Source organism: Salvelinus fontinalis, chromosome 37 (genome assembly GCF_029448725.1).
Source record: "Salvelinus fontinalis isolate EN_2023a chromosome 37, ASM2944872v1, whole genome shotgun sequence".
Classification (NCBI taxonomy): Eukaryota; Metazoa; Chordata; class Actinopteri; order Salmoniformes; family Salmonidae; genus Salvelinus; species Salvelinus fontinalis.
Genome location: NC_074701.1, coordinates 21,420,367 through 21,444,476, shown reverse-complemented (window position 1 = coordinate 21,444,476; position 24,110 = coordinate 21,420,367). Strand labels below are relative to the sequence as shown.

General features: G+C 43.2%; 1 protein-coding gene across 2 annotated transcripts in view; it reads left to right on the top strand.

The window, feature by feature from the left end:
• LOC129836351 (cGMP-dependent protein kinase 1-like) overlaps positions 1 to 24,110 on the top strand; it is a 162,426-nt gene that overhangs the window by 133,883 nt on the left and 4,433 nt on the right. For both annotated transcript variants that reach the window (XM_055902396.1, XM_055902395.1), the window contains exons 8-10: positions 1,385 to 1,450; positions 9,772 to 9,846; positions 20,184 to 20,280. In XM_055902396.1, the coding sequence (XP_055758371.1) occupies positions 1,385 to 1,450; positions 9,772 to 9,846; positions 20,184 to 20,280 (238 nt within the window). The remainder of the gene's footprint in view (positions 1 to 1,384; positions 1,451 to 9,771; positions 9,847 to 20,183; positions 20,281 to 24,110) is intronic.

Genomic DNA, 24,110 nt, shown 5'->3' with positions numbered 1-24,110 from the left:
GGCTCTGCTCATTATCTGAGATAGAAAGCAAAATAGATTTTGTGTGTGTGTGAATGTGTGCATGCGTATGTGTGTGTTGGGGGTTTCTTTCTTCCGACATGGAAAAAGCAATGTACCCTGTCCTCTTGAGAGGCAGGTGTATCTGCCAAAACACTGTTGACATCAGTAGCACAATGGCAGAGAGGCTACATTTGGCACATAGTCCCAATTCACACCCAGCAGGTGTTTATGATGGCAAGTACTAGGATGTACCACTCAGGGACTGGATTTAGTTAAATTAATACCCCCTTCAGCCTCCCGCCTCCCTCCCTCCACATGCCCTGTGCATGCCCATGTGAGAAAAAACCCTCTCTCTTTCCTCTAGCCCATCTTTACCCCAACACTCCTTAATTGTTGCCTCCTCTCCTCTCTTTTCCACTGGTGAAACCCTTGTCATTTCCAGCAGCTGTGACATTTTGAGATAGGGAGTGTGTGTTTGGAAAGTGGGTAGTGGTGGGGGGGTGTATGAGGAGGCTAGATGGCATGAGAAGGGCTTGTCACCTCAGTCCATGTGAAATAGGTTGCGTAGCAGCTTAAACATATGGGTCATTCCTCCCCTACTTAGACTGTGACTTGACTCACATGTCAACAGCTCTAATGCTGATACACGTTCTCACCGATCGGGAGTAAAGCTTGATTCCGTACTTGTTCAGTACTGTATTTAGTACAGTATTTAGTGTATGCTCATCTTTTGCCAACAGAGTTTTCCTGTTATGAAATTTGGATGAAGTGGAATACTGTATGGACTCCTCCAGCTGCCGCATTAAGTGTTAGGTTTCAGTGTGTCTTGGAGTGGTCTTCACTTGACCCTGAGATCTGTTAAAGTGTGTGTAGACAGCTTGCATGGACTCGCCTTCCCAGCTGTAAGTGTAGATTTGAGTGTTCTCAGTGATACGGTAGAGAGAGAGTGTGTGTGTGTGTGTGTGTGTGTGAGGACTGGTCGTGCTAGTTTGACTGGAGGGGCCATGGAGTCCTGGGACAACTCAGACTCTGAGAGCGACTGGGGAGACGAGTCCTCGGAAGAAGAGGATATCGATGATGTCACTAACAATACAGAGTAAAGCTGGTTTTACTTTTGGTACCGTTTACTGTCGCTGATGTCCATGTATTTGTCAACACAAAGCTTGATAATCCTATGATGAAATGTTTCTATGGCAAGTCTGTGTTTCTTAACGTATCAAATGCAGTTTTGCAATGATTTATCAAAATGTGGAACAAAATGTTTTTATTGTGTAATAACTATTTTTCCATGTAATTTTAAACACATACCTGGTCGTTACTGTTTCATAAAAAAAGGTGCTGCGTAATATTTGTTACTAATGACCGTATGTGTGTTCTGTTGCAGGGAGGACATCAGGACAGCAAACATCATCGCTGCAGAGGCCGTTACATGTCTGGTCATCGACAGAGAGTGAGTGTTCAAAACCTCAGTACCTTCTCTTGTATTCTGAAATGGTTTTAATAATTTGGTCTAGAATCTTACATAACATAAGCCATTAGGCAGAAGCTTTAATCCAAAGCAACTTTTTTTTGTACAAATGGCCCTGGGAATTGAACCCATAAACCTGATGTTGCATGCTCTACCAACTGAGCCATACAGCACACTCATTGTGTCACTGCTAACATCAGGCAGTATATCAGTTAGCTGTAATGTAAGAGCAGGGTTGGGTGGTATCAGGTTTGCTCCTCTCATGGGCAACCCTTAGTGAGTGAGTCATCTGAATGAGATGATTATTATGGTCTGTCACTCTGTCACACAGACCGCTAATGCTCTCGCACCTCACATAGCCAGCTTGCCATATGCGTCAACAAGAATGGGTTGGGTTTGGGGCCAGGATGAGAGAGAGGTTAGCGATGGCCGGCAGCCTGCTATCTATCTTTCTGGAGGGAAGAGAGAGGGAGGGAAAGAGAGAGATAATGAGATTTAGGGGATAATGGTGAGAGAGAAACTCCAGCACAGATACAGTTGAAGTCAGAAGTTTACATACACATTAGCCAAATACATTTAAACTCAGTTTTTCACAATTCCTGACATTTAATCCTAATAAAAATTCCCTGTCTTAGGTCAGTTAGGATCACCACTTTATTTTAAGATTGTGAAATAAGTTTTTTCAGCTTGTATTTCTTTCATCACATTCCAAGTGGGTCAGAAGTGTACATACACTTAAAACCTTTCTGGACTACCCATCCCGGATCCGGGATCATTCTCATCAGAAACGATGACTAGCATAGCCTAGCCTAGCGCCACAGGGAATATAATATTATATAATTTCATGAAATCACAAGTCCAATACAGCAAATGAAAGATAAACATCTTGTGAATCCAGCCAACGTGTCCGATTTTTAAAATGTTTTACAGCGAAAACACAACATATATTTATGTTAGCTCACCACAATAGCCCAACATGCCATTTTTTTCACGGCAAAGATAGCTTTCACAAAACCCATAAATGGAGATAAAATGAATCACTAACCTTTGAACAACTTCATTACATTTACATTTAAGTCATTTAGCAGACGCTCTTATCCAGAGCGACTTACAAATTGGTGCATTCACCTTATGATATCCAGTGAAACAGCCACTTTACAATAGTGCATCTAAATCTTTTAAGGGGGGGGGGGGGTTAGAAGGATTACTTTATCCTATCCTAGGTATTCCTTAAAGAGGTGGGGTTTCAGGTGCCTCCGGAAGGTGGTGATTGACTGAGTTTGTTCCACCATTGGGGTGCCAGAGCAGCGAACAGTTTTGACTGGGCTGAGCGGGAACTGTACTTCCTCAGAGGTAGGGAGGCGAGCAGGCCAGAGGTGGATGAACGCAGTGCCCTTGTTTGGGTGTAGGGCCTGATCAGAGCCTGAAGGTACGGAGGTGCCGTTCCCCTCACAGCTCCGTAGGCAAGCACCATGGTCTTGTAGCGGATGCGAGCTTCAACTGGAAGCCAGTGGAGAGAGCGGAGGAGCAGGGTGACGTGAGAGAACTTGGGAAGGTTGAAGACCAGACGGGCTGCAGCGTTCTGGATGAGTTGTAGGGGTTTAATGGCACAGGCAGGGAGCCCAGCCAACAGCGAGTTGCAGTAATCCAGACGGGAGATGACAAGTGCCTGGATTAGGACCTGCGCCGCTTCCTGTGTGAGGCAGGGTCGTACTCTGCAAATGTTGTAGAGCATGAACCTACAGGAACGGGCCACCGCCTTGATGTTAGTTGAGAACGACAGTGTGTTGTCCAGGATCACGCCAAGGTTCTTAGCGCTCTGGGAGGAGGACACAATGGAGTTGTCAACCGTGATGGCGAGATCATGGAACGGGCAGTCCTTCTCCGGGAGGAAGAGCAGCTCCGTCTTGCCGAGGTTCAGCTTGAGGTGGTGATCCGTCATCCACACTGATATGTCTGCCAGACATGCAGAGATGCGATTCGCCACCTGGTTATCAGAAGGGGGAAAGGAGAAGATTAATTGTATCGTCTGCATAGCAATGATAGGAGAGACCATGTGAGGTTATGACAGAGCCAAGTGACTTGGTGTATAGCGAGAATAGGAGAGGGCCTAGAACAGAGCCCTGGGGGACACCAGTGGTGAGAGCACGTGGTGAGGAGACAGATTCTCGCCATGCCACCTGGTAGGAGCGACCTGTCAGGTAGGACGCAATCCAAGCGTGGGCCGCGCCGGAGATGCCCAACTCGGAGAGGGTGGAGAGGAGGATCTGATGGTTCACAGTATCAAAGGCAGCCGATAGGTCTAGAAGGATGAGAGCAGAGGAGAGAGAGTTAGCTTTAGCAGTGCGGAGCGCCTCCGTGACACAGAGAAGAGCAGTCTCAGTTGAATGACTAGTCTTGAAACCTGACTGATTTGGATCAAGAAGGTCATTCTGAGAGAGATAGCAGGAGAGTTGGCCAAGGACGGCACGTTCAAGAGTTTTGGAGAGAAAAGAAAGAAGGGATACTGGTCTGTAGTTGTTGACATCGGAGGGATCGAGTGTAGGTTTTTTCAGAAGGGGTGCAACTCTCGCTCTCTTGAAGACGGAAGGGACGTAGCCAGCGGTCAAGGATGAGTTGAGAAGAGAGGAGGGGATAGGGTAAAGCGGGCAGGTTGTTGGGCGGCCGGCCGTCACAAGACGCGAGATTTCATCTGGGGAGAGAGGGATAGAAAGAGGTCAAAGCACAGGGTAGGGCAGTGTGATCAGAACCAGCGGTGTCGTTTGACTTAGCAAACGAGAATCGGATGTCGTCAACCTTCTTTTCAAAATGGTTGACGAAGTCATCCACAGAGAGGGAGGAGGGGGGGGGGGGAGGAGGATTCAGGAGGGAGGAGAAGGTGGCAAAGAGCTTCCTAGGGTTAGAGGCAGATGCTTGGAATTTAGAGTGGTAGAAAGTGGCTTTAGCAGCAGAGACAGAAGAGGAAAATGTAGAGAGGAGGGAGTGAAAGGATGCCAGGTCCGCAGGGAGGCGAGTTCTCCTCCATTTCCGCTCGGCTGCCCGGAGCCTTGTTCTGTGAGCTCGCAATGAGTCATCGAGCCACGGAGCAGGAGGGAAGGACCGAGCCGGCCTGGAGGATGGGGGACATAGAGAGTCAAAGGATGCAGAAAGGGAGGAGAGGAGGGTTGAGGAGGCAGAATCAGGAGATAGGTTGGAGAAGGTTTGATCAGAGGGAAGAGATGATAGGATGGAAGAGGAGAGAGTAGCGGGGGAGAGAGATCAAAGGTTGGGACGGCGCGATACCATCCGAGTAGGGGCAGAGTGGGAAGTGTTGGATGAGAGCGAGAGGGAAAAGGATACAAGGTAGTGGTCGGAGACTTGGAGGGGAGTTGCAATGAGATTAGTGGAAGAACAGCATCTAGTAAAGATGAGGTCAAGCGTATTGCCTGCCTTGTGAGTAGGGGGGGAAGGTGAGAGGGTGAGGTCAAAAGAGGAGAGGAGTGGAAAGAAGGAGGCAGAGAGGAATGAGTCAAAGGTAGACGTGGGGAGGTTAAAGTCACCCAGAACTGTGAGAGGTGAGCCATCCTCAGGGAAGGAACTTATCAAGGCGTCAAGCTCATTGATGAACTCTCCAAGGGAACCTGGAGGGCGATAAATGATAAGGATGTTAAGCTTGAAAGGGCTGGTAACTGTGACAGCATGGAATTCAAAGGAGGCGATAGACAGATGGGTCAGGGGAGAAAGAGAGAATGTCCACTTGGGAGCGATGAGGATCCCAGTGCCACCACCCCGCTGACCAGAAGCTCTCGGGGTGTGCGAGAACACGTGGGCAGACGAGGAGAGAGCAGTAGGAGTAGCAGTGTTATCTGTGGTAATCCATGTTTCCGTCAGTGCCAAGAAGTCGAGGGACTGGAGGGAAGCATAGGCTGAGATGAACTCTGCCTTGTTGGCCGCAGATCGGCAGTTCCAGAGGCTGCCGGAGACCTGGAACTCCACGTGGGTCGTGCACGCTGGGACCACCAGGTTAGGGTGGCAGCGGCCACGCGGTGTGAAGCGTTTGTATGGTCTGTGCAGAGAGGAGAGAACAGGGATAGACAGACACATAGTTGACAGGCTACAGAAGAGGCTACGCTAATGCAAAGGAGATTGGAATGACAAGTGGACTACACGTCTCGAATGTTCAGAAAGTTAAGCTTACGTTGCAAAACTCTTATTGACTAAAATGATTAAAATGATGCAGTACTGCTGGCTGGTGAAGTAGGCTAGCTAGCAGTGGCTGCGTTGTTGACTTTGTTTGAAAGTGTTGCTGGCTAGGTAGCCTCGATAACTGGCTAGGTAACCTCGATAACTGGCTAGATAATTACTCTAAACTACACAATTATCTTAGATACAAGGACAGCAAAGACAACTATGTAGCTAGCTAACACTACAATAATCAAATCGTTCCGTTGTACTGTTTCGGTAGAAGTTGGCTAGCTGGCTAGCTAGCAGTGTTGACAACGTTAGGACGGCGAAAATAGCAGGCTAGCTGACTTTGTTTGAAAGTGGAGCTGGCTAGGTAACCTCGATAACTGGCTAGATAATTACTCTAAACTACACAATTATCTTAGATACAAAGACAGCAAAGACAACAATGTAGCTAGCTAACACTACACTAATCAAATTGTTCCGTTGTACTGTTTCGGTAGAAGTTGGCTAGCTGGCTAGCTAGCAGTGTTGACAACGTTAGGACGGCAAAAATAGCTGGCTAGCTGACTTTGTTTGAAAGTGGAGCTGGCTAGGTAACCTCGATAACTGGCTAGATAATTACTCTAAATTACACAATTATCTAAGATACAAAGACAGCAAAGACAACTATGTAGCTAGCTAACACTACACTAATCAAATCGTTCCGTTGTAATGATTCGGTAGAAGTTGGCTAGCTGGCTAGCTAGCAGTGTTGACAACGTTAGAAGATTCGATAATTCGATAATTCGATAATAATCTAAACTACACAATTATCTTTGATACAAAGACGGCTATGTAGCTAGCTAAGAAAAAAGTGCTAAGATCAAACAAATCAAACCGTTGTACTGTAATGAAATGAAATTAAATGTAATACTACCTGTGGAGCGAAGCGAAATGCGACTACTCGCTCCAACCCGGAAGTTAGTCTTAATCTTTATCTCAGATGACAGTCTTATGACATCATGTTATACAATACATGTATGTTTTGTTCGAAAATGTGCATATTTATAGCTACAAATCGTGGTTTTACATTGGCGACATGGTCAGAAATGGCTCCAAAATGTCCGGAGAAATTTTAGAGAGTCACGTAATCTAACAGAAAAACTCATCATAAACTTTGCTGAAAAATACATGTTGTACATATAATTAAAGATACACTGGTTCTTAATGCAACCGCTGTGTTAGATTTCAAAAAATAACTTTTGTAAAAAGCACAGCATGCAATAATCTGAGACAGCGCTCAGCCATTCTCCGCCATGTTGGAGTCAACAGAGTCAACAGAAGTACGAAATAACATCATAAATATTCCCTTATCTTTGATGAACTTTCATCAGAATGCAGTGCCAGGAATCCTAGTTCCACAATAAATCGTTGTTTTGTTTTAGAATGTCCATTTCTTCTGTCGAATTAGCAACTTTGGCTAGCATGTGTAGCTCACATGTCCATGAAGATTTGACGCAATGAACGAAAAATTCCAAAAATGATAATAAAAGTCGAATAAACTGGTCAAACTCAGTTGAGAATCCATCTTTAGGATGTTTTTCTGATATATATCCAATAACGTCCCCGGATCATTTCTTCATGTCTACCCAATATGGCTGACCTGTCACTCCAAAGACTCTCATCCGGTCCCACATAAGGCTAGACACTTTATTCCACCTTCTATTGCCTGTTGACATCTAGTGGAAGGCGTATGAAGTGCATACAGATCCATAAATACAAGACAATTGAATAGGCGATGCCTTTCACAGAGACCCATTTCAGAATTTTCACTTCCTGTTTGGAAGTTTTAGTTCTGTTTTACTCACAGATATAATTCAAACAGTTTTAGAAACTTCAGAGTGTCTTCTATCCAATAGTAATAATAATGTGCATATCATATGATCTAGGACAGAGTACGAGGCCGTTTAAATTGGGCACAATTCTATCCAAAAGTGAAAAGGGCGCCCCCTATTTCCAAGAGGTTTTAATTAGTATTTGGTAGCATTGCCTTTAAATTAAATTGTTTAACTTGTGTCAAACGTTTTGAGTAGCTTTCCACAAGCTTCCCACAATAAGTTGGGTGAATTTTGGCTCATTCCTCCTGACAGAGCTGGTGTAACTGAGTCAGGTTTGTAGGCCTCCTTGCTCACACACGCTTTTTCAGTTCTGCCCACAAATATTCTATAGGATTGAGGTCAGGGCTTTGTGATGGCCACTCTAATACCTTGAATTTGTTGTCCTTAAGCCATTTTGCCACAACTTTGGAAGTATGCTTGGGGTCATTGTCCATTTGGAAGACCCATTTGTGACCAAGCTTTAACTTCCTGACTGATATCTTGAGATGTTGCATCAATAGATCCACATAATTTTTCTACCTCATGATGCCATCTATTTTGGGAAGTGCACCAGTCCCTCCTGCAGCAAAGCACCCCCACAACATGATGCTGCCACCCCCATGCTTCACGGTTGGGATGGTGTTCTTCGGCTTGCAAGTCTCCCCCTTTTTCCTCCAAACATAACGATGGTCATTATGGCCAAACAGTTATATTTTTGTTTCATCAGACCAGAAGACATTTCTCCAAAAAGTACGATCTCTGTCCCCATGTGCAGTTGCAAACCGTAGTCTGGATTTTTTATGGCGGTTTTGGAGCAGTGGCATCTTCCTTGCTGAGCGGCTTTTCAGGTTATGTCGATATAGGACTCGTTTTACTGTGGATATAGATACTTTGTACCTGTTTAATCCAGCATCTTCACAAGGTCCTTTGCTGTTGTTCTGGGATTGATTTGCATTTTTTGCACCAAAGTATGTTAATCTCTAGGAGACAGAACGCGCCTCCTTCCTGAGCGGTATGGCGGCTGCGTGGTCCCATGGGGTTTATACTTGCATACTATTGTTTGTACTAATGAACGTGGTGCCTTAAGGCGTTTGGAAATTGCTCGCAAGGATGAACCAGACTTGTGGAGGTCTACAATTTTATTTTTCTAAGGTCTTGGCTGATTTCTTTTGATTTTCCCATATCAAGCAAAGAGGCACTGAGTTTGAAGGTAGGCCTTGAAATACATCCACAGGTACACCTCCAATTGACTCAAATTATGTAATTTAGCCTATCAGAAGCTTCTAAAGCCATGACATTATTTTCTGGAATTTTCCAAGCTGTTTAAAGGCACAGTCAACTTAATGTGTAAACTTTATGTAAACTTCTGACCCACTGGAATTGTGATACGGTGAGTTATAAGTTAAATAATCTGTCTGTAAACAATTGTTGGAAAAATTACTTGTGTCATGAACAAAGTAGATGTCCTAACCCGACTTGCCAAAACCATAGTTTGTTAACAAGAAATTTGTGGAGTGGTTGAAAAAAACGAGTTTTAATGGCTCCAACCTAAGTGTATTTAAACTTCCGACTTCAACTGTATATGTGTGTGTGCTTGCGCATGTGTTTGCATGTCACAATGTAAGTATTTTGGCATGAGGATTTAGCCTTGGCAGCCAGGGTTGTAAGCTGGTATTTCAGTTGTAAAGATATCAATTGAAATGTATATTTATCATTAGTATCCTTCATTTTCATATTCATCAATATTTGCTTAAGGATTTATGGGTCTAGGGTTCAAGCACATCCAAACAGAGATGATATGTGTGGGGAATCTGGGTATTATAAATTGATCAGGTGGTCTTGTGGTCTTATAAATTGAGACCAAGTGGTTTCCACTTCAAACAAACAGCAATCTTAAAAAGGTTTATTTAACATTCATAAAGTTTTCATAGGTACTATAAAGATGCAATACACAGCTGCACTAGATTAGTCATATGGAGAATAAGTGGCTAGGGGTATATAGAGCCCCGCTTATTAAGTATGTCATGTCAATTACAATTATCAAGGGGCTGGAGCAGTTACACTACAGTTAATGAAACACAAGGCCAATTAGCAATGTTTTTGTCATTTAGACAACTGACGTGATTACTTGAAGACAACAATAATTATATATCAAGATATTACAGTTTATTGAATGTCATTTAAGGAAGAGGAGGGTGACATCAATGCAATGGGATCAATGTCTTGAACTCATATAAAAATGAATGTTTCACAAACACTCTTTCACTTCCTGTGTTGCAGCTCCTTCAAGCACCTGATTGGAGGGTTGGAGGAGGTGTCCAGTAAAGGCTGTGAGGATGCTGAGGCCAAGGCTAGGTAAGTCCCCTTTCTTTCACTGTCTACTCATTACTCATTCTATCAACTGGCCTTGCTTGGCTTTGTGGTTTTGTCAACCTTCGGTCTGTTACATAACGCAATTCTCTGGTGACAGACATGGAAGTTAAGGTTGTAACCTCTACCGCAGCCCTTGGAGGAACCAATATGTTAAGTGTGACCATGAGAACAGGAGCATAGCACCAGACACTGGACACCTTGGCACAGGGGCACCTTGGTGCTGTGGCGTGTTCTTGTTGGCATAAAGAGATGCCATTTCAGTGCAGGGTAATGTTGTGAGACAAGGTGAGGAGAAAGCAGAACTGTGGTTGACACACAAGACAGACTGACCGCAAAGCTGTGAATAAAGTGAAACACCGGGGTCAGCTTGTCACCAGCCAAGACACTCGGAGAGAGTTGACAGTGGTATATCTAGTGTTATATTATTGTATATCCCTATTCTACATCCCCTCTGTGGTAATATAATGTGTCATTTAGCAGATGCTTCTATCCAAGGCGACTTACAGTCATGCGTGGATACATTTGCTTATGGGTGACCTCAGAGGGAATCAAACCCACAACACTTGGCATTGATAGTTCCATGCTCTACAGACTGAGCCACACAAGACCAAATAAATACAACTCTAATTCATCTGTCTGTCAAATCAAAATATGTGCCTTTGTCACCCTGATAAAAATGACTTTTTCACCGTCCCGCTACTGTCTGTTGTATCCCTGGAGTTTCCTTTCCTGTTCGTTACTTCCTGGGAGCCGGTTGCCAGGGGAGATTGAGGAGCACGAATCAGACCGCCACTGAGATGGAACCTGTCTAATTGGCCACAGCTGGCTGGGCGCCACACAGCAACCGCATCTTGACTACAGCTTCTCGCTATTAGGGAGAGTTGCCTTGTCCTCAACACTACACTTTTTGTTTATCATTTGATTATTTCCTCAATGCAGTAAGGGTGGTAGTTCTCCCTTTGGCATAAAGGAATATCCTAACCACATTTTGTGGAACATTTGTATTAATTTCTGTCACTTAAGCAGGTGTTTCTATCCAGAGTTTAGTAACAAAGGAAAAACCTACAACTTAGTTTTGAGTGTGTGTTTGAGCTTGGACACACCGTGTATAGAAAGGGTCTGGTCTGTTCCAGGCTCCAGTCCCGGATGTGATGAAAATGGAGGTACTGGCAGCTGTGTACCATCAGAAGATCTCATGGGGGACTTTGGGAAGCACTCTCCCTCTCTCTTCAGGAAGCATTGGAGCAATAGATGGGGGCTTGGAGGGGGTATTAGAGGTTAGAGTGTTTGATACATTATATACCCTCATATACAGATACACACATGCAGGCAAACACTCATACAGCCAGGCACACTCGCGCACGCACACATACTCAGACAAGAATGACATAATTCTTTATGATCTTATCTGTCTACTGTTCACTAATCCACTAATGTCAGAAATATAGTTGTTTTATTACACCTTAGGGAATTATTTTGGTAGTATTATGTTCTTTGTTGGAAGTCTGTATGATGTTTAAACATGTTATTATAAACCTTACATACAGTAATTCCATACCTGGCTGTGTGTACCTCGTATGGTACATTTGAAATGTCAGCCTCTCTCATACTGAAATTCTTATATTGGGGGGGACTACAGAAGATTCTATTCTTTGTGTACAAAATATAAATAATGTTTCACTGTTTTGCTTACATCCTGGAAAGAGGTAAGAATGGAGAAAGGTACTCTGTGTTGGTCACTGTAGTGAGGCCCATGTCTGAGTAAGACAGTGAATAGAGTCTTTGTCATGGAACCTACTGTACAATCTACTGCATTGTGTCCAGTATGATACATTGGTAATGTTTTCAACAATATTTCCATCCCTGGTTGTGCAGTTGGATTCAAGGTTGTTGTATACCAGTGGTGTAAAGTACTTAAGGAAAAATACTTGAAAGTACTACTTAAGTAATTTTTTGGGGGTATCTGTACTTTAATTTACTATTTATATTTTTGCCAACTTTTACTTCACTACATTCCTAAAGAAAATAATGTACTTTTTCCTCCATACATTTTCCCTGACACACAAATGCTTAGTATGTAAATTATATCTGAGTGTTGGAGTGTGCCCCTGGCAATCCGTCAATTGTTTTTGTTAAATGGTGCCGTCTGGTTTGCTTATGGTTTATATTTTTGAGACTTAAGTACATTTTAGCAATTCCATTTACTTTTGAAACTTAAGTATATTTAAAACCAAATCCTTTTAGACTTTCACTCAAGTAGTGTTTTACTGGGTGACTTTCACTTTTACTTGAGTCATTTTCTACTGAAGTATGTTTACTTTTACTCAAGTATGACAATTGAGTACTTTTTCCACCACTGCTATACAATACAAATGCTTGTGTTGTATTGTTGTATCTCATCTTTCAAAATTAATTTTGTCCGATTTGCAAGAAATGGGGGTATTAGTGGTGCACGGGTCAGCTGTTTGTTCACCTGCCTGCAATTTCTGATAAACCTTCCGCAACCGTCCAACTATTATGTGATAAAGTGAAATTCTGAGGCCCTCACCCGACCCTAACCCGCAAATAGAGGAAATATTTTTGTTCTGCTTGGATGCATATTTTATGTGGTTGAAATAGGACTGCACGATTAATCAAATTCAGATAGAAATTGCAATTGCAATATCCATATAGCAGAGGCTGCGATTTTCTTCTTTCTTTGACACTGTTAGGAAGTGAATGTTATTTATAATAAAGGCTAGAAAGAAAACAAGTGACCCTCCCCTATACCTAAAATAATAATTAAAACAAAGTGGATAGCAGAGAAGATGTCTAATGTTTACCCGCCCTTCTTGGACAGACCAAAGCCTTAGATATGCAGTTTTAGAAACAGTTCTTCGCCCTGTAAGCATTACGTGGCACCGCTGGAATTTTGATAGCACACAGGGCTGTGGGCCAGAAGGTTGTGGGTACCGTAGACAACAGTAGGGGTGGAAATATCTCCTTTATAGTAAAAGCATTGCATGAATCTATCATTGTATTTGCAGGTCTGAGAAAAAATTGACTTTTATAAAAATGTCATGCAATTCTACGTCATTTTACATATCAGCGGAATATTTCTTAATACCACAAAAATTACAGAAATTACAGACTAAGAATGGACAGTGAGATAGGCCTATGTGTTCATCTTATCATATTTCTCCAATGCCAAATCAGTGTGTCTTGTTTTAAACCAAACTATCCCTGTTTGCAAATAATTACATCTGAAGCATCATTTGGAATCTGAGCATGGTACTTTCAAAAGTTAGGCCTTTCTTTTGACCCCAGACAGAGTAGAACTACTGATGCCAAAAAATGGAGGCTGACTATTAACTGCTGGCTATTCTTCTTCTGTGGCTTAACCCAACGAGAGAAGGTCACTCAAGTTTTTCCCTAAAAGCTGTCTGGCTTTTGTACAGAAAGTGAATAGTCACTTAATCACTTGATACTGACAGAATTAGATTATTTCCCAAGCAATGTCTATTTTTTGTCTCCTCGGCTATAGAAGGTTGTAGCTCAGCCTCTGAATGTCAAAGAAAGTAACGTCTTTCCCGCGTATTCACAGCTTGTTTCTGGGATAAAGCTTTGCGGACCAAAGCTCTGTTATAGATCACTTTATATAATCAGATCAGTTTTATTTTCTTAAAAAATCTAATTTTCTTTAATAAAATGTAGGCCTATGGCGTACCCCCTGAATTTGAGTTTTGGTTTTAACTTAACTGACACGGAGGTAGGCTATTTAATCAAATCGAATTGTATTTATTACATGCGCCGAATACAACTGATCTGGACTTTACAGTGAAATGTTTGCTTACGGACCTTACCCAATGATGCAGAGTGAAAAGAATCTTACAAAATAAAATAGTAACAGTAAAATAGTAATTGTAAAAAGAGGAATTAAATAAAATACATAGGAATGGAGCTACAGTATATACAGGGAGTACCAGTACCAGATCAATGTGCAGAGATACAAGGTACTTGAGGTAGATATGTACATGAAGACAGGGTAAAGTGACTCGGCATCCGGATAGATAATAATAAGAGTAAAATAAAGAACAGAGTAGCAGCAGCAAGTGTGTGTGTGTGTGTGTGTGTGTGTGTGTGTGTGTGTGTGTGTGTGTGTGTGTGTGTGTGTGTGTGTGTGTGTGTGTCTGTGTGTGTGTGTCTGTGTGTGTGTGTCTGTGTCTGTGTCTGTGTGTGTGTATATATGGTGTGTATATAAAGTCTAGTGAGTGTGCGTAGGGTCAGTGCAAGATAGAGTCAGAGCAGATAGTATGTTAATTGATTATTTAGCAGTCTGGCTATTTAGCAATCTTATGGCTTGGGTGTAGAAGCTGTCTCTGAGCCTGTTGGTCCAAGAGTTGAAGCTTTGTTACCGTTTGCCGGATGGTAGCAGAGTGAACAGTCTATGACTTGGGTGACTAGGGTCTTTGCCAGTTTTTCGACACCGCCTGATATAAAGGTCCTGGATGGCAGGGAGCTTGGCCCCAGTGATGTACTGGACTGTGTGCACCACCCATTGTAGCACTTTGCGGTCAAAGGTGGTGCAATTGCCATACCAAGCGATGATGCAGCCAGTCAAGATGCTCTCGATGGTGCATCTGTAAAACCTTTTGAGAGTCTGAGGGCCCATGACTAATCTTTTCAGCCTCCTGAAGGGAAAGAGGTGCTTCCGTGCCCTTTTCACGACTGTGCGGGTGTACTGTATGTGGACCATGTTAAGTCCTTAGTGATGTGGATGCCAAGGACCCGCTCCACAACAGCCCTGTCAATGTGGATGGGGTCGTGCTCTCCCCTCTTTCTCCTGTAGTCCACGATCAGCTGCTTGGTCTTACTGACATTGAGGGAGAGGTTGTTGTCCTGGCACCACACTGCTAAGTCTCTGACCTCCTCCCTTTAGGCTGACTCATCGCCGTCGATGATCAGGCCTACCACTGTTGTGTCGTCAACAAACTTGATGATGGTGTTGGAGTCATACGCGGCCACGCAGTCGAGGGTGAACAGGGAGTAAAGGAGGGGACTAAGCACACACCCCTGAGGGTCCCCCATGTTGTAGGTCAGCGTGGCAGAGGTATTGTTGCCTACCCTCACCACCTGGGGTCGACCCATCAGGAAGTCCAGTATGTAGTTGCAGAGTGAGGGGTTTAGTCCCAGGATCCCTAGCTTGGTGATGAGCTTGGAGGGGACTATGTTGTTGAATGCTGAGCTGTAATATATGAACATCATTCTCATAGTTATTTCCCCTTTTGTCCAGGTGGTGGAGGGCAGTGTGAAGTGCACTTGAGATTGCGTCATCTGTGGATCTGATGGAACAGTATGCGAATTGACGTGGGTCTAGGGTGTCTGGAATGATGGTGTTGATGTGTGTCGTGACCAGCAGGTTTCCTTGGAGCTCTTGTGAACAGGGACAGTGGTGGTCAGCTTGAAACATGTTGGCATTACAGACTGGGACAAGGAGAGATTGAAAATGTCAAAATAGGTAGGCCTACCTCTTATTTCTTAAATAGGAAGAAATAGGCTGAAACACAAAGCCCTCTTGAAGTTAGTCAAATCTAATTCAAATTTAGACAGTTTAAATGAATTATGCCTATTTGAATTTGCCTACTTTCAACATCATAAGCTGTCCATTTCCGATTTATTGTTTTAGCACCCCAATGTAAGTTACTCAAATCTGGCTTATTGTGAGGTCAATGACTCTGATAAATACATCATGGTCAAGAAACATATTGTTTTTAATAAAATTAATTATAGTAGAAGCAAGCTATCAAAGTTGACCTCTGGTTCTCCTTCTCAACTTTGTGCTCTCCTTCTCAAACTGTTCAGAACATAGGCTATAGGCTAGTCTGTGCGCAACATCAAAATGTATTTTCGTAAGAAGCCTTTGACTCTCCTCCTGAACTGCCACTGTAGGCCTACACAGCACAGCATTGGTTAGGCAGCACTAAAAAACGTTTTTGATCAGCAAGAGCAGAGCAGGCCGGGGCTCAGGGTTGGAATATCCATTACAGTGTGTAATGCAGACTAGTTTTATTTACACCATCCGAGCAGATGTATTAAAAATATAACTTTGCTCTGTGCTTCTAGGAGCATGCACTTCGTAGCCTATAGCCTATAGGCTATGGATCATTTGACTGAGACCACACTAAATTACCTATAGGCGCACTTGATATTGCGCGCCCAGCGGAGAATCAGAGATGAGTCGCAACATTGGCCACACGATATACAGTATAGCATAATAAGCAACTAATTCTAAAACAGTGAGAAATATTGAAATGTAATCAATTACAAATGACTAGATAAAAAAAAATACTAAACCCTCCCCTTAACTGAAATTGGAAAAGCATGACCCTCCCCCATTTTCCTCCAAGTAACCATTCTGTACATTTTTCTCCATCCCTTAATACAACAAAAACTAGACTATGGTGCCTCCTCCAATGAGATGTGCTAGTCTTTGTTCATTCACTCTCTACATGCACAGATGATGCTGACCAATCACAAGCAGGATCTCTCACTCTCTGCACAGTTACACACTGGTGAGGAGTGAAAGCGCTTTACCTGTGTGTGCATCGGAAACACGAGTGCTGCTAATGATAACGTAGATTTGGTGCCAAAGAAGGGCGCATCTTCGGAGTAGGCCTATGGCAGTATTTCGGCTACAAGCAAACCGATGTCAACCACATGCAAGTGTTGTGCAGAAAATACCTCAGATTTGTGGTGATCATATTAAAATATATCATCAACAAGCTGTTTTCGCCCACAGGACTGGCTCTGACTGGATGTTTTTTGTTTGTCACACCGTTGTCTATAAACCCTAGACACTGTTGTGAGCGAAAAGCCCATGAAGGGGCCGTTTCTCAGATACTGTATCTGGCGCGCCTGGCACCTACGATCATACCACGCTCAAAGTCGCTAGGTCACTTGTTTTGCCCATTCTAACATTCAATCGAACAGTAACTGAATGCCTAGATGCCTGTCTGCCTGCTTTATATAGCAAGCCACATGACTCACTGTCTGTAGGAGTGAACGATTTTCGTGAAAGGGGTGGTGTACCTAATAAACTGAAAGGGATGGTGTACCTAATAAACTGAAAGGGATGGTGTACCTAATAAACTGGCTGGTGAGTGTATTTGGATGATTATGTTAAAAATGTGTTTGTTAATATGTAGGTGTAATAATCCTATATATTATCATATGTAGCCTATAACAATGTTGGAAAAGATTAGCACAGTTTGTATGCATTAATATGATCTTATTTCACTTTAGAAGTGATGTTTTCTAGCTTGACAGTCGTTTTAACCATGTCTGATGGAATTACCAAGTTTTTGCCAAGTGTTTAAATATTGCTATTTCTAATCACAATTGCAATATCTGGCCCCAAACAAATCGCAATTAGATGTCATCCACACAATATTTAATGACCCGTGTGTGGGTCATACATTTGAGTCATTTAGCAGAGGCTCTTATCTAGAGTGACTTAGAGGAGCAATTAAGGTTAAGTGCCTTTTTTATTTCACTGGAGTCGGCTCTGGGATTTAAACCTGCAACCTTTCGGTTACTGGCCCAATGCTCTTAACACTAGTGTGTATATTTTGTCATCACACTTGTATAGATGAACGGATTGCTTTTCTGTATATCTGCAATTTTCTGCAGTTCTATCAGTGGCGGTTTGTGCCTTTTAAGATGAGGGAGGATTATTTTTTATGAGCATGGCCTTATTTCCAATACATCATGTTGGATGACTGTCATTCATTTTCCATTCACCCAGTTTAATGTAACATCGATAGGTTTAGGCGAGTACATGATACTAGAATTTTCCCAGTACCCATCATGAGGTTGCTACAGCCTATGATTGACAATTTACAGCGTAGGTGCACACGTCAAGATAATTTTTAGTAATCAAGGTCTTGCCTGCATCTAGCTGGTCTAGGGTGTAATCATTAGTCCAACAGTTGCAAATAAGAGTTTCTCTGGACAAATTCAGATATGTTTATCCCTGTTTCGTTCCATTTGCTTCCGTTTAAGAAACGTTTTTCAACAGAATCGGCGGAGTGAATACACCACTGATCACAGGCGAACACAGTTCACTTTCATAGCAGCCACATTAAAACAGCATGATCACTTTGCTCGTTGTACAGTATACATAATTCCATCTCACAACGATCTACACTCTCTCTTCCTCTCACCTTTTCCCTTTGCTTGTGGACTTAAGTGCAGAACACATCAGCTGTCTGTGACTAGGTGAAAAAAACGGATCCTTTGATTGGGTGGACAACATGTCAGTTCATGCTGCAAGAGCTCTGATAGGTTGGAGGACGTCCTCCAGAAGTTGTCATAACTACTGTGTAAGTCTACTGTATGTAAGTGGGTGAGAACCATGAGCCTCCTAGGTTTTCTATTGAAGTCAATGTACCCAGAGGAGGACAGAACAGAGGAGGACAGGTGTCCTCCGGCTACACGATAGTGCTACCCTACAGAGTGCTGCTGAGGATACTGTAGATATTCATTGCAAAACAGTGTGTTTTAATCAATTATTTGGTGAAGTGAATATATTTAGTATAGTTTTATCTAAAAAGCATCACTTTAATGTTTTACTATTTTTATTTTTATGAAATTCCAGAAGGAGGATGGTCCTCCCCTTCCTCCTCTGAGAGGAGCCTCCACTTAACTCTATACATTTGAATTTATTTCTTCTTTCTTCCATTCTCAACTACTGAAATGGGCTCCCGAGTGGCACAGCGGTCTAAGGCACTGCTTCTCAGTACAAGAGGCGACACTACAGTCCCTGGTTTTGAACCCAGGCTGAATCACATCCGGCCGTGATTGGGAGTCTCATACGGCGGCGCACAATTGGCCCAGTGTCGTCCGGGTTTGGCCGGGATAGGCCATCATTGTAAATAAGACTTTGTTCTTAACTGACTTACCTAGTTAAATAAAGGTTACACACAAATAAGAGTTAAGTTGAACTTCCTTTACCTGTGATGACAATGGTACAACCTCGCCATCTAGTGGTCATAAACTAGTCTTACAATCAAATGAGCTTATGACTGAGGTAGGTCTGAAATGAGCTGTAACGCTTCCCTTCTCAGATCGCTTGGTCAGGAAAATCTCTTGGCCTTACCCATCACCCTTGAATGGTAAAACTCTTGACAGTAGACACGCCTCTTTGGAGTGTAGTCTGGGCTGTGTTCCAGGAGATGGGTAGAGTAGAGGGGAGTGATGAAAGGAGATGCTGGTGAAGCCCAATAGAGCCGTACTCAGTACTCAGGGACAAGTGGGCCTCGCTGTCACCCCTTGACTTGTAAAACTCTTGACAGGGAGAGGGGTCAGCTGTCAGTCACCCTGAGCTGTAAATGGGCCACCCTTTTTGGAGTGCAGTCTGGGCTGTGTTCCAGGAGATGGGTAGAGTAGACCGGAGTGATGAAAGGAGAGCCTGGTGAAGCCCAATAGATATGTGCTCAATGCTCAGTCCTCATGGACAAGTGGGCCTCACTGCCCCTGCTAAACATGTCCTTTTTCTGAGAAACAGGGCAGACAGACAGTTGTACCAACTGGCAGAGTTGGTTCCATTGACAACACCTTCTAGACAACACCTTCTACATGTGAGACTGTGGAGAAGACCACAAACAGAGTCATCATCATAAACATAATTGCCCTCCAGTAAGAAGGTCTGTGATTGGAGCTCATCACTAGGGCCCAGATGTTTCCTGGTAATGTCACATAGTCCAGGAAAAATTCCAGTATGGGTTAATGTGGCTGGACAGGTGTGACATTTGCAATCGCTGTGAAGCTGCTGTCCTTGCTCTTTCCCCTTTCACATGGAAAAGTATGAACCAGTCCACAGTCACAGTGATTGTTTTGGCATGCATCTGACGCTGAAGGTGTTGACCCAGTAACCCTTTATCCTCAGGCCTCTATCTGCCCTGATCCTCTCGATTACACTACTGAGCTGATAAGGCCCACAGGATTAAACAATAACCAGAGAGGACACTGGGAGTGACAGGCCTTGCCATTTGGTTCCAGAGAAGTCATCTCATGTGACTTCTGTCCCCCTCGGTCTCTGGTGCAATGAGAACAGACAGGGGAGAAGGAGGTTCTGTGTTGTGATAGAGGTCAGGACTCAGGACATTAAAACAGGTCTGGAGAACTGCAGGTGTTTTTTCTACCTGTTAGTTAATTGATCAATGCCAATGATTGGCCAGAGATTCCACCATCTGTCCCATGTTTTAATCAGTGTAGAATTAGAAAAGTTAAAAATAAGTACTACCTCAAAGTTAACATGTCCTTGTTTTCTGTCCCTGCAGGTACGAAGCAGAGAACGCTTTCTTCTCCAACCTCAATCTGCCTGACTTCAACATCATTGACACACTGGGGGTTGGTGGCTTCGGCCGCGTAGAGCTGGTAGGAACCACAACTGCCACTGGTCGGACTTCTTACCTAATAGCAAGCTATTGCTTAATGAACATTGCCTTGAATAGCATTGTGTAGACAAAATGTTGAGTAAACTGTCATTTGAACTTACTCTGCCGGTTGTCCACTTCAATGGTTCATGTGCAAAAAATATGAGACAAAATATCCACAGAAAAGTATTGTTAAACGGGCTTTTTTATAAGCTGGTACTGCCATTACAATTGCCATCACCTGGCACATGTGCAAAACCATGTAAACACCTGTGTACAGGGTTATATTGGTGATTCCCCTTGCCATTTTATTGTTAAGCCAATGGGTTTTTGGTTTTAGTTTTGTCTTGCCTTCACCTACTCAACATGGCATCTTATTGTATCCCAGTCTGCTGTTATTCTTATTATATCCCAGTCTGCTGTTCCCACATGCTTCAAGAGGGCCACCATTGGTCCTGTTCCCAAGAAAGCTAAGGTAACTGAGCTAAACGACTACCGCCCCGTACCACTCACTTCCGTCATCATGAAGTGCTTTGAGAGACTAGTCAAGGACCATATCACCTCCACCCTACCTGACACCCTAGACCCACTCCAATTTGCTTACCGACCCAATAGGTCCTCAGACGACGCAATCGCAACCACACTGCACACTGCCCTAACCCATCTGGACAAGAGGAATACCTATGTGAGAATGCTGTTCATTGACTACAGCTCAGCATTTAACACTATAGTACCCTCCAAACTCGTCATCAAGATCAAGACCCTGGGTCTCGACCCCGCCCTGTGCAACTGGGTCCTGGACTTCCTGACGGGCCGTCCCCAGGTGGTGAGGGTAGGTAACAACATCTCCACCCCGCTGATCCTCAACACTGGGGCCCCACAAGGGTGCGTTCTGAGCCCTCTCCTGTACTCCCTGTTCACCCACGACTGCGTGGCCATGCACGCCTCCAACTCAATCATCAAGTTTGCGGACGACACTACAGTGGTAGGCTTGATTACCAACAACGACGAGACGGCCTACAGGGAGTAGGTGAGGGCCCTCGGAGTGTGGTGTCAGGAAAATAACCTCAGACTCAACGTCAACAAAACAAAGGAGATGATTGTGGACTTCAGGAAACAGCAGAGGGAGCACCCCCTATCCACATCGACGGGGCAGTAGTGGAGAAGGTGGAAAGTTTTAAGTTCCTCGGTGTACACATCACAGACAAACTGAATTGGTCCACCCACACAGACAGCGTTGTGAAGAAGGCGCAGCAGCGCCTCTTCAACCTCAGGAGGCTGAAGAAATTTGGCTTGTCACCAAAAGCACTCACAAACTTCTACAGATGCACAATCGAGAGCATCCTGTCGGGCTGTATCACCGCCTGGTACGGCAACTGCTCCGCCCACAACCGTAAGGCTCTCCAGAGGGTAGTGAGGTCTGCACAACGCATCACCGGGACACCTACACCACCCGATGTCACAGGAAGGCCATAAAGATCATCAAGGACAACAACCACCCGAGCCACTGCCTGTTCACCCCGCTATCATCCAGAAGGCGAGGTCAGTACAGGTGCATCAAAGCAGGGACCGAGAGACTGAAAAACAGCTTCTATCTCAAGGCCATCAGACTGTTAAACAGCCACCACTAAAATTTAGTGGCCGCTGCCAACATACTGACTCAACTCCAGCCACTTTAATAATGGGAATTGATGGAAATTATGTAAAGATTTATCACTAGCCACTTTCCTATCAGGTACATTGTTAAAGATATTATATTGTATATTGTATTATTTTGTTAACTTCATGCCCAGTGAACAAGCACCAAACCAGCGTGCGTGAGTGCAGAGTTGGATGGTGAGCCGTGCATCGCATGACGTGCAATTTTGTGCTGTTCCTATCAGATTTTAAAACCTGATGAGGACAGGGCTGGCTGTTTTCAGGCTGTTTTCACTTTTGGGGAAACACGTGTCCAATTTAAACGGCCTCGTACTCAATTCTTGCTCGTACAATATGCATATTATTATTACTATTGGATAGAAAACACTCTCTAGTTTCTAAAACCGTTTGAATTTTGTCTGTGGGTAAAACAGAACTCATTTGGCAGCACACTTTGTGACCAGGAAGTGGAAAGTCTGAAATCTATGTTCTGTTCAAGTGACTGCCTATAAATGGGCATGATACGTATGACCATACGTGCACGTCATACACCTTCACCCGGATGTCAAGAGGAAGTGAGAGGAAAAATGAGTTGATTATCTCTGTCTGACGTTGAATAAGCCCTCTTGGAACAAGGTGTCCCCCATTTTCTGTTTTCTGCAAGGCGCGTGTTGGGACCTGTTATTGCCTACTGGAAACCAGTCGTTATGGGCGAATATGATCTCCGGCTTTGATTTTATTTGATACATGTTACAATATCATCCTAAAGTATGTTTTTTCAATATATTTTCATTAGATTATTGAAATTTATTCGGGACGTAAGTTGTGTTGCTTTGTTTGACTTTGTTGACGTTGGAGAGCTTAGCGCCGCATGGCCAGTGTGCTTGCTAATTCAAGAGGGAAAAAGAACGTTCTGAATCCAAACAAAGACGCTTCTGGACAAAGGACCAAAGGTACAACATTCTGATAGAAGATCAGCAAAAGTAGGAACCATTTTGTGATGCTATTTCATATATCTGTCGAACTGTGTACTAGTAGCTTTGCGCTCAGGTTTTGGTTATTCCCTTACCATAACTAAGTCTTATGTCGTAATGAAGATATTTTTAGAATTCTAACACTGCGATTGCATTAAGAACTAATGGATCTATCGTTTCCTATGCAACATGTATTTTTTTGTAATGTTTATGAATAGCTATTTGGTCAGAATAGGTGAGAGTCTAATAGAAATATCCGCACATTCTGGGAAAAAGATGCTACGTTAGCACGTTATGCTACGTTGTATAACCACGGATTTCAGCTCTAAATATGCACATTTTCGAACAAAACATAAGTGTATGTATAACCTGATGTTATAGGACTGTCATCTGAGGAAGGTTTATGAAGGTTAGTGAAATTTAATATCTTTTGCTGGTTTATTCGCTAACGCTAACGTGCCTATTGCTATCGCTAACGTGCCTTGATGAATGAATGCGGTAGTGTGGTAGGCTATTGTAGTAAGCTAATATAATGCTATATTATGTTTTCGCTGTAAAACACTTACAAAATCGGAAATATTGTCTGTATTCACAAGATCTTTGTCTTTCATTTGCTATACACCATGTATTTTTCAGAAATGTTTTATGATGAGTATTTCGGTATGTCACGTTGGTGTCTGTAATTATTCTGGCTGCTTTCGGTGCAATTTCTGATTGTAGCCGCAATGTAAACTATGATTTATACCTGAAATATGCACATTTTTCGAACAAAACATAGATTTATTGTATAACATGTTATAAGACTGTCATCTGATGAAGTTGTTTCTTGGTTTCTTTGGTTTGTTCTAGGTTAGTTTGGTTGATTTTGTGCATGCTACCTGTGCTGTGAAAAATGTCTGTTTTTTTCTATTTGTTGGTGAGCTAACATAAATATATATTGTGTTTTCCCTGTAAAACATTTAAAAAATCGGACATGTTGGCTGGATTCACAAGATGTGTATCTTTCATTAGCTGTATTGGACTTGTTAATGTGTGAAAGTTAAATATTTCTAAAAAATATTTTTTGAATTTCGCGCTCTGCCTTTTCAGTGGAATGTGGGAGGAGTTCCGCTAGCGGAACCCCGGGGCTAGACAGGATAAAGCTCCATGACTGGTGCTACAAGTTGGAGTTCGTGTCGATGATTGATTGTACACAACGCAAGAAGAGTACTGTTACACC